Here is an 11867-nt window from a genome sequence, read left to right on the forward strand (position 1 = left end):
CTGTCTCTTATACACAAAAAATTTAGTGGCACTTGTTCCTCTAAGACTGCAAGGTGCATTGCTAGTTTCTCAAAAAACATGAAAATGTTTGTATTGGAGATGAATTTCTTATAAAAATATTGTAGTTCTTGATAAGATAATCTCTTTTATTAAAGTGTTCCATGGTTTTAGGTGGTGGTCGCTTAATCGAGCAGATACGATACAGCAATTGCAAGACATCTGTCTACAAGTGTTTTAGATGATTGTACTTACTATACCACAACCCAAGGTGTCTGCCAAAAATGGATAGTGCTTAACAATCTGAAAACAAAAGATGTGTATAAGAGACAGCTCCAGGGTTTTAGCATTGTGAACCAGCCGCCACACTGCTGCCAGCCTTTGATCGCGAGTCCGCAATACACGAACGAACGTATAAGACGTGATTCTTTTCTGTGCTGCATATAACTGTTGAAACACTTTCAGAAGCGCCATGAGCGTCATATTTGGCGGATAATAAATATTCTATTCTATTCAAACAGATAAATTACAAACGCAAAGGATGGGTATGATTTAAACAAATAAAACAACAACCACATTAGACGGACATGAACGAATTTATGAACGATATGACTTCGAGCACTTTGGCGAAAGCATAGCCACAGCATACAGTATTTATAAATATTATTTTGGCCTATCAGTAATGAAATCATAATGAATTATCAGGAAACAATGACTAGTTAAGTAGCTTTTCTTCTTTCATCCTCAAGATCTGTTTTTGATCAGTCAGTGTTATTTGCTCTGCCTGTCAGTCAGATATCTATCTAAATCCTAGGCCTGTATTTAAGGAACTTGTTGAGTGCAGGCACAGCACTGAATGATATCCACAGCAGCAACAGGCAATTAATTCCATGAGAGGAAGTTGTTATATGTTGGCTCGTATTAATAATTTCCGTTAACTCAAATCGTAAGGATTTTTTGCATTGTGACCAAGGAACTAATCTTGAATTTTGATATGAAAATCTTAAGTTTAATTAAAATATTTTATTTAAATTTTTGATTGATCTGTTTAATGTAAATTTATCTGTGTAAGTTTTGCTTTACAATTTTGTGATAACAGTTTTCTCTGTTTTTCTTAATTACATTTTTTTCATTCATTCAGTCTGCTGAAATTTCAAAAGCACTGTTGATATATCGATATGAATATATTCAATAGGAAACCACATAATGTGTTTTTATGTGAAGTAAAAAATATATTTTAAAAGCACATACAGAGGTTTCAAAAACAGAATGTGTATGTATCTAGTAAGTACTTTTATTTTCTCAGTGAAGGGCATTATCTGATAAAAGTAGACCAAGGTATTTTGTGTTTAATTATGTTAAATGTTTAGCAAAGTATACAAAATCAGTGGAAAATGGTGCCTGTCACTGCCAGTCAATAAAATTGAGTGCCAGACGAGGTCAACCAACACCGTCCGAATGGAGAGTGAGAGCGTCCATAATGACAAAATTGCCATCGTTTGTATTTCATATTTGGGTTTGTAAATGGAAGATGTTACTGTAATGGATTTTGGTTATCCATCTTTTTTCCTGTCTGTCTCTCCCAAACCTAATCTCTTGGCATCTATCCATTACTGCATTCTGTTTTGTTTTTTGTTGTTTTTTTTTTTTACATAAAAACAAATTTGCATTATAATCTTTATTCCCTTCAGATTTGAATAGAAGAAAGTCGGATGACAATGGCAACAAAATCTACTTGCTACATCATCATTAGCATGACAGGTAAGGTCAATTTTTGTTTCTAAATAAAATGTATTAATTTTTTTTTTTTACTTAACTTGTATTATATCATTCATTTTCTTTCTTGAATTTACAAATAATATCTCTGATTGGTCACTCACATGGTGACATAATATTGAGCATGCGTGCAGTTACAATTTAATCCCACAATGCCACAGTAAAATATAAACATGGGATCATTGGGGCAAAGCTAGGCCTAGTTCTTATTTTTGTACAGTTTTCATTCATTTTATAAGTACCAACAAATCAGCAAACAGTGATTTGACAATATTTTGTAATTTCAAAACCTTTAGCAACACTAACTTCTCGTTGTTAGGCCTAGGTTTTAGCTTAGTGTAGACTGCCTATTGAGTATCACCGATCGGCATGCAAATGTATTACCAAAGTTTTGGAAGTAGGAGGCTGAATCTGAAATGTAGCAGGTGCACCATTTATCATCGAGTGTGGGTGTTTGTAATAAGTGAATTTATTATTAAAAAATTCAAATTGACTGATATCATGACATTACTGAAGTACAGTAAAAAAATTTGTTTCTACAAGATAGGTATTTTTGTAGTAATTTTGTAGACTGGAGTACTGTTTCATATACTGTGGAAAATAATAAATAGAAGTATATAAAGGTACTTGTTGCATCATTTGTGTGGTTACTCCTGGATATAATCAGCTACAACCTTATCATGAGTTTGAATCTGAAAACTAATATAAAAACAAATAAATAAAAGCATCACTTAATACATTTTTGGACTCCTGGTAGACAAGCCTGTAAGATAGGCCAGGAGTTATTATTATTATAATTATTATCATCATCATCATCATCATCATCATCATTATTTTGCTTAAATCTATCATAAGTTATTATTAGGTATAATTTACTTATACTACTACTATTTATTTACTATAATATTCCTTGTAAGTAAACAATGTGTAGGCTTTCCACAATAATTAATTTCTGGAACCGGATGGATCGCATATTCCCAACTCGACTGTACTAGCATATACTTGGTATTTTTACTCTATAGCTAGCCTCTCTTCTAGACACTAGGTCAGATCCTAGCTAGTGCATAGCCCTATTGAAAATAGAGATGAGAGGCCTAATGAATGAGCAAAACCTTGTGTTAATTCACTACCATCGCATGTTCATTAAAATACTTACCCGTTTTGGCCTTTAAGAAAAAAAAAAGACCATCAATTTTCTCTTGCTTTACACCTTCAGTGGCATTTTTCGTGAGCTCCAACTACAACTTTTCATAAACAAACAGTGTAAAACGATCCAATTGGAAACCGTTTAACAGCCTGTGTTAGGTTAGTTTTATTATCATGAGGTCAGTTAAGTGTCAGAGGTGACGATAGTGAGAGTCTGTCAAAACGATGTTGTTTTAGCATGCTCTATAAGTGCTGCGAGATTGGGAATTAAACAGATAAATTTTGATTATTAGTGTTCATTAGTGTCCCATTGGATTTTAAAATAAACAAGCATTAGACAATTGTTATGATTTGAGTGAATGTAAATATAAAGTAAGTTTTGAGTAAATATAAATATATCTAGGCCTAGCCATGTATAGCTGTGTGTACAGTACATGAGGACAACCACACAATCCCTGTATGGGTAGCCTTTTTTTTTCACAGCCTAAAAAGTAGGCGACGCATATGTGCGATATACACGGCAGATTCCATCAAGCGCTGGCAGCTTTTGAAACCCCCGGCCGTTTCTCCTGACGCAAATCCAGTTATTGTCTATTATTCCATCACGACAATAACAACTAATATCAAGTATTAAATTATAATAGTGTATTATCTCAAAATCCAAATTTCTGACAAGCGACTGATTTAGCTTGACCATGCCACATATGTACACCTAAACTAATGAAGGCGTGGAAACAATTCATCAAAACTAATACCTACAAGATGGAGTGTGTATGCGTTACGTTAAAATACGAAAAATGTAACTATCTTGAGGTCGAGTGTTGCGTGCAGCCATAAGAAAAACTTGAGCATGGTTTGAAGATGACACCACATGGATTAATAGTACTGGCCTGTTTAGAACCGTCAATTTTCAATTGTGGTATTATTTTTTTACCGTTACCATTTAATTACCGTTAACTTTCAAAGGGTAGGCAGTGGTTTAGCCTTACCATTTTTTGTTTAACTACCCAGGCGAAATTCAGTTTAAAATTAAAAATTCATAAATTCAATCAATAAATATTGTTAAATATTAATCACTGTTCATTAAAAACAACACGTCACTGAATATTGCAGTCATCACACATGTACAGTACTGTACACACCCTATCCACTAGCCAACCAGGGACCTCCCTGAGTTCACAGTTACCTACTTGCATGCACAGGCGGCGAGAGATTCTGCAGTTGGGTTTGCATTGAATGCGGTGTGGCCTAACAATGCATATCATGGGTTATTCTCCTACAGTACCTTTTCCTCTAAATGTTTAATGATCAAGAGGTTTGTCCTATAGTGTCATCTATTGAAGTACCAATTAGTTATTGTCTGTCTTTTACCAGTGTTACAGGGGTTCTGTCATATGCTGATGAGGAGGTGGCCTCTCTTTTGGGGGAAGAGAAGGGGGACCACGGGGAAGTTTTACAGGCCTTAGTAAACTGCGTTATATCTACTGTTTTGGCGCACCTGAATATCTCCGCACCCGTTGCTGAGCCTCCGGACCATCATTGGTCAACATTCATGAAAACTCGATTGTTGTTGATTAATACATCATGTCCAGTGGTCCCTTTGGACCCAGCTCGCCTGGAGGCCCAGGCAAACGAGGTGAAGCCATGTAAGGCCGCACCCGGGTGTTCGTCTGCAGCCATCGCCAATCAACAGGCAAAAATCACCTCGTTGGGGGCGGTGCGCCGGGTGAACCTCCTTCGTGCTACCGATATTTTGCCTGGCCATTTCCACCGCTTCCTTGAGGTTCCGTCGTTCGAGACGAATGACCTCTTTTTTGGCTCGTTCGTGGCGGGTGGGGATGCCTGGGCACGAGAACGGGAAGCTAGGAGCCAGACTAGGGCTAGGTTTTCTCGCCCTCAACAATAGCAGCGCCTTTAACATTCTCAATTTCCAAGCCAAGCTAGGCCTAGCCAAGCCATAATTAGAGTATTAACTATTAATTATCGATTTAATGTTGGAATATACTGCGGCGGTCGGCGATCGTACAAAACAGTCAAATTTCAAGAAGTTCGATATCTTTGCGTTGTTGCTCAGGCCGTCGTCATTGGAGAGGAAGCCACAACTCTAAACTGGCCGCGAAAGCTTCGATGACGCAAGATCGCCCAAAGTTAGCTGTGCAGCAAGCACATGTTTACAACTATACAAAGGCCGTATTTGATTGGTCGTTCTTCATTAAACCACGCCCACCTCTGCCTACTCAATGAAGAGGACCAATCGAATAGAAAACTTGTAAATACTCGACAAAACAAAATGGCTGTATAGTTACTGCGATACACGTTGCGTAATCAGAGCTGCTTCAACTTGTGGTAGTATGGGTTTTTCGTTAAAAAAAATATTTTCATCCAGTTTTTTTTTTATTCTGTGTGCCTACAATAATTTGTTGTCTCCATGTGGGTAAATATTATAATGCTTATTTTATGAAATTAGCGTTATATTAACGTAAATGTTGTTAATAAAAATTCACCAATCGACCATAGGATATAACAAAACAATAAAGTTCTAACATTGTTTATTTAGTAAATTGCAACATTGCTTACGTGTTGAAAGCTGGTAAACTATATTTCAATATTGTTTACGCATTGATTATCAGTCCGATGATCCAGCCTACGATCATTGCAAAGCTAATTAAAATAACAATGACCTTTGTAGTGGTTCGTAGCTACGTTCCAAACGGTACCTACGAGCAGGCTACGAGTGGTTACGCGCAGATACGAAGCGATATTTCCTGACTGTACTGTACAGTATAGATAAGATTTGTTAGTTTTCCTACTGTAGAAACCTCTGAAATGATGTATGATTAATGTGATTTTAATTTCGTTTATATTTCAGTAAATATGTATTATTAGATGGGTGGAATGGAATAAAATGAGAAGTGTATCACAACCATGTTAAATGTAGTGTCTTGGCCATCTTGAGATTCAAAATGGTGGCTGATAATGTAGATAAAGAAAATGTCACCTAATTGAATTCAGCACACCAAAAATGACAACAATAACAAAAAGTTAGCTATTAATATTAAAATTTATTTTGGCACAAAAATCTAGCTGGAGCCCAATTTCTGAATAGCAAACCATACTATGTCCACCAGTAGGAAATAATTATATTTATTATGACATTATTTTGTTTCTTCAGTTTTTATTAGCACATGCTTAGCTGTGATAGTAACTGTTAATGACATTGGAGATAAGGTTGAAGGCTCTGAAACGAGAATACAGTGTAACATCATTCGAAGTAGTTCAAATAGTACAAATGATCCTATTGTAACTTGGAATAATGTCACAAATGAAGTAACTGATCAAATAGCACAATACCAGAATGGAGGCGGATTAGTACAGCCTTCATACAGCGATAGATTCAGTGTTGATGCAGACACAACACTTGTGATTACTAATACCAGACGAAGCGACAGCGGCACATATCAGTGTAGTGTGTCTATACTTGATGATCCTCCTTCACCTGCATCTGCTGATGTCACACTGATTGTTAAATGTAAGTAAACATTGATTGCTCATTTAATTAAACTCAAATATTTTTAGTAAGAAAATTCCAGTAGATTAAGGCCAAACAAAATAAATAACTCTGGTCAGCGCACGTGTCGATTTAGACCCTGTGTGTCAATTTTTAAAAATTTTTCACAGGATATACATCGCCACCTATCCAAAATTTTGGGGTGCGGCTTATCCATTCTAGGTTAGGCCATTGCTAGCCCAATTAATTAACCTAGGGTAGGACCGGTTTGTAGGCCTAGTATTTGTAATTATACTCACTACAGTGCATGCTGTCCTGGGATTTGTACTACGATTTCTACGACATTCAACCAATGGCTTTGGTTGTCTAAATAATTCATTCATAATTATGTTCATTCATAAACAATTTTGAAGCACGCTGTTGCTGTTCGAAAGCGCTCTCAAAAACTACCAAACTAATTTTCGCGAGTTTGGTCCTGGGGTCATGTGAATAGCTTCATTTCCGAATGTCGCAACAAAACACACGTGGGCTGGTTGAGAGAATGGTCCGCTAAAATTTCAGAATAAAAACTTGTGAAATTAATTTATGCTATAAAAACTCAAGTTTTCTTGAATTTGTAAAATTTGATGTACTTATACACAGGTGATACAAAAAAAATTGTGATATTTCACGTCCTAATTAGGGGGGGAAGGTGCAGCTTATACACTGGAATATACGATAATGCTTTTAAAACTCGTCAATGGATTTTCGCACCATTCAGAATGTTGGTCGCCAAGGTGCTTACAGTACTTCACTGAACGTATTCAGGGCTGTATTCACCGTCTTTTTTTTAATTGTTAAAAGTTTTTTTTTTTTCTTGATTTAACTTATATGTGGTAAAGACAAGCCAAACCAGTCACTCGTCACAAAAATCGATTTTGAGTTATTAATACAATGTTAGAGAGTAAAATAATAGCTATAAAATGGTAAAAAAATCATTCAAATCGGACATTTCCTTATGAAGTTACAAGCGTTTAACCACACAGCTGTTAAGAGAACAATATATGAGAAATTAACCGTCAAAGTTTATGATTTCAGGCATTTCTCATGCAGAAACTATCGTTAAATCCTTAAAAAGTATTGTTTTAACATTGAAAATGGGGAAAATAACAGCATAGAATGATGTGTAAATATATAAATGTTAGTTTAGTGCAATAAAATAGATTTTTAAAAATTTGACATTCCAGCATGTTTTGGCCATTTTCTCTGAAACACGATTTGCGACAAGTGACTGGTTTGGCTTGTCTTTGCCACATATTACTTGCATGAATGATTCTCTTATCTTGGAATAAAGAACAGTAGTCACACATAGGCTACGGTCACACTAGAATCTCAAGCCTGGTTTGACTCACCACGGGTGAGATTTCAAGCTAGGCTCGAAATTCTGGGTCGGTCACACTACCTGAATTTAGTTGGATCATGGTTGGATCGACCTCCAAATTAGGAAAGTCGAAACAGGAAGTTAGAGCGCCGCCACAATCAAAATACCGGCCCCGCGCGCGAATCTAGATGAACTAGGCCTAGGCTCGGATGTAATGGCGATGCTAGTTTTCGGATTGATGAGTGCATTTATTAATGACAACTGATGATTGCTGCGGGTTTTTTATTCAAGAACTTCTAAACGCGACGGCGTCATCGATTGTGATTGGTCGACAGCCGACGAGGAAATGTCAATCCCGGTCACGCCAGTGTCAATCTGGGTACTGAGCCGGGATCGAGATAGGTAGATTGAGATCGAGGTCACGCCAGGCGCGAGTCTATTCAGGTGCGGTCACATTACGAAAATCTCACCCGCGGTGAGTCAAGCCAGGCTTGAGACTCTAGTGTGACCGTACGTAGCCATAGGCTAGTATTCATGTCTTTTTTAAAACAAGATAGGTACGCACATATTTTCATAAGCAATCAAATTTAAGTTGGATTACCCAGATCGATCATTTTGGCTCTCTATAAGCCGCACGAATCCCAGTGTTTCATGAGTTTCACCCTGCACCTCCTCTGAAACCCATCCGTCTCACGGTCCTTTGGTTGGTGCTTTGTGCCAAAGTATGCACACGTTCAACCCACCCTAAAAATTGTAACACCCACCCTCAGTTTTCAATAGCAACATCCTTGAATGTGGAAGGACAACAATGTATAGCATTAGCAGAACATAAAAAAAATACAAAAAATACCTTTCCTGTACTTTCCACGCTTTTCAAACAAAACAAAAAAAATAGAAAAAAAAAAAAAACTGCATCGATTCTTTAACTTTGGTATGACCAGAGACAGAAAATGGTTTTTTTTTTTGCCTAATCTCGCATTTTTATTTTCAATGAAAACACCTCCTGAACAACAACTTAGAAGTGCTAGAGACATCATGCAAAGAAATACAAGGTGTCATGGTTTCAATTGTCTCTCTAATAAATAAAACCTTGTCTCTTTTATGTCAGCTTTAAACATACAGAAATTGTCATAAAAATACATAGACAATTATAAAATTTTCTTTCCTTTTTGTGAATCTAAGTCCAGTACAGTACAGTTTGTTAAGTCTAAACTACTGTGCTATTATTAATGCTCGCTGTGCAAGTTGCTTGTGTCTTTGGGCAAGACACTTTTAAAATCTATGTTTATTTCTCTAAAACAAGAATAATCATGAAAGATGTCTCAATAATATTTGTAGATACATTTTTTTTCTCTCTTGTGGCGAACTACCACAAATTTACAATATATTTTTAGATTCATCTTAAAAATGTCATATAAATGTAGTAATATTTTAGTATATAACAATTTTTACATTATAATTTTTTTAATTTATTTTAGATTTATACAAGCCTGTATTGAGTTCCTTCACTACACCTGTGACTGAGGGTGACACAGTTGAGATGTTATGTTCTGCAGATGCTAATCCATCACCTACTTACACATTTTTAAAGGATGGTGGTGAAGTACAACCACCAGGGGCTTCATCTACATTCAGGATTCAATCAGTGAGTCGTGACAAAGATGGCAGTTATGAGTGTAGGGCCAGTAACAGTGCGGGCACTGAAACAAGTGAAAGTAGAATGCTGGATGTACAATGTAAGTACCGTATTGTCTCTAATAAACGCCCCTCTTCTAATAAATGCCCCCTCTGAGGTTTTTTTTTTTTCATTTTGCAATGAGTGCCCAATCAATTAACATGGGTATCCAATCCATAAAAAGGTTGACAAACAAGGAGTAATACCCTACTGTGTTCTGCTTTCTTTGATATGAATTGAAATAAATACTTCTCAAAAAAGCTTACCCTAAACGTTTGATGTTTACTGTCTTCACGATCACTAGGCCTAGGCCTATTTTGTGTTTCTCTCATGGTATTTCGTTAGCCTTGTAAAAACAGGGTAAGCTGCAAACTGACGGCAAACGATGGGTAATCGTGTATTGTTAATGTGTCGCATGTTCGACGCTGATTTGATTCAAGTTGTCTTGTCAATGAAGTCTATACCGTAGTGAGAATGTTTCTTCAAGTTGAGGGCAGATGTTTTGCGTGCAGTGCTAGGTCTAGTTCATGAGGCCGACAATGTTTTTGACAAGCACGCGATTGCTGTTGTGAAAGGAGAAGCACCACGCTGCATCGTCGGACATTTAGCCCAAGAGAACTCGAAGATATTTTATTTCTTTTTGAAACACAAGGAATTATTGATGTTCAAATAACCAGCAACAAACGAAGGAACAGCAAAATAGCAGGATGCCTGGAGATACCCTGCACATTAACTTGTTCCTCTACAAATGAAGAACTTATTGACCGTTTAAAGCAGCTTGTTTAGGTAATTTTTGATTTTACAATTCACCTCTAGTAAACGCCCCCCTTTGAAAACCCCTTTTGAAAAAATGCAACACCCCTGGGGCGTTTATTAGAGAAAATATGGTATTCTAATTTAAGATACAAAATCATTTATTGATAATATTAATAACAAGTACTTGTAACAAAATATTGTATATAGTACTAAAGATAGTAACTTTATTAATATAATAATATACACATTATTAGTTCCTATGCATGTAGTGCAATAGGAACTATTGTAATCACTCTGTCACATTTCTTTTGTTTTTTATTGTGTGTGCGTATGTGTGTAGACATTTATGCAAATGTGCATGCGTCAAAGAAAAGTTTTCCGACATTTTGTTTAACATGGCAATGCGAAGTTCAATGTGGATTTTCTGCAGAGTTCAGTCAGGGCTCACGCTATAAACTGATCGGCAAGTCGGCATGCATGAAACTATTTTGGTTTTACGGCAAAAAAATCAACTGATGTGGCATAGGTATTTTGAAGAAGGCCTAAAATAAAACAAAAAGGTTTTAATACTTGCTGAAATACATCGTTTTTTCATTTAGATCTCTATTTTTCACTAACTCCATGCAACGTTTATTTCTGTTGTATGAGTAGTCCATAGAGCTATTAAACAACTAGAGTGTTGACAAGATGGCGCAGCAATGCAGAGTTATGTATGTGTACCATCCAAGATGGCCGTCGTAGTAAAGCGCCACCTTCAGGCTTAGTATACATATTTATTACATATTAATAAGCCCTCTGACTGACTATTATTTCATTAATGATAATGAGTAATGGTAATAACAAATTATTAAACTATTGTAGCCAAAACGAGGCCAAGTGGAGCATCTTATTAAAAAATAATGTACCAAGGAATGAAAATTAAAATCGTGTACATTACACCCAAACACCACAACGCTCGAGTTTCAAACATACGGGTAGCTAGCTGTACTGAACCCTCTGAGTAAATTGAGGGCGCAATTGCAAACGATGGTGCTTAGCAAAATCGAATACATTGTGGTTAGCGCTCTAGTATTCTTATTATTATCTCTATGTAGTAGTCGTATGAAGGTACCATATCCCCGACAGTTGGCTATGCAGCAATGTACCCTTTGAATACAAATTGAAGACAAGTGAAGATATAAAGGCAGTCGACTGTCGGGTATATAACGACTATCTAACTTTCCACAAAAAAACATTAGGCCTAAGCTAGGCCTAGTTCGTCAGTACAGTAGTTACTGCGATGCGAGGGTGGTAGATCGTTCAGTCAGTGTTATCGTCTAATAGTAATACATTTTAATAATGTGTGTACAATTTAAGAATGTACCGGGTGGGTTGCTTTCTTTGTTATGCGGTAGTAGTATACGTAGCAGAGCAATCTAAGCCTTGCCTAGGGCCTAGATGGTACGTTCTTGATCATCGACAATCATAATGAAAACTTCGGGTGACAGACGATTGGGCCCAACTGGTGTGGACGATCGGACCAAAGATAGCTTCAAATAAATTGTAGTCCAAGTAGGCCAGTGCCAACACCCCCACTCCTGATATCATTCCAAACTACTGTAAAATGAAATTAATGTATACCTAGCTAGGCCTAGGCCCTATGCCTAAGA

General features: G+C 36.6%; 1 protein-coding gene across 4 annotated transcripts in view; it reads left to right on the forward strand.

The window, feature by feature from the left end:
* The window catches only part of LOC117100994 (hemicentin-2-like), a 33570-nt gene that overhangs the window by 2047 nt on the left and 19656 nt on the right, over positions 1-11867 (forward strand). For 3 of the 4 annotated variants that reach the window (XM_033240826.1, XM_033240828.1, XM_033240827.1), the window contains exons 2-4: positions 1689-1758; positions 6092-6448; positions 9266-9523. In XM_033240826.1, coding sequence (XP_033096717.1) covers positions 1710-1758; positions 6092-6448; positions 9266-9523 — 664 coding nt within the window. In that variant the 5' untranslated portion in view covers positions 1689-1709. The remainder of the gene's footprint in view (positions 1-1688; positions 1759-6091; positions 6449-9265; positions 9524-11867) is intronic. The other variant, XM_033240829.1, reaches the window with a different exon arrangement.

Source organism: Anneissia japonica, unplaced genomic scaffold (genome assembly GCF_011630105.1).
Source record: "Anneissia japonica isolate Jap-2015-1 unplaced genomic scaffold, ASM1163010v1 scaffold1785_len1016330_cov206, whole genome shotgun sequence".
Classification (NCBI taxonomy): Eukaryota; Metazoa; Echinodermata; class Crinoidea; order Comatulida; family Comatulidae; genus Anneissia; species Anneissia japonica.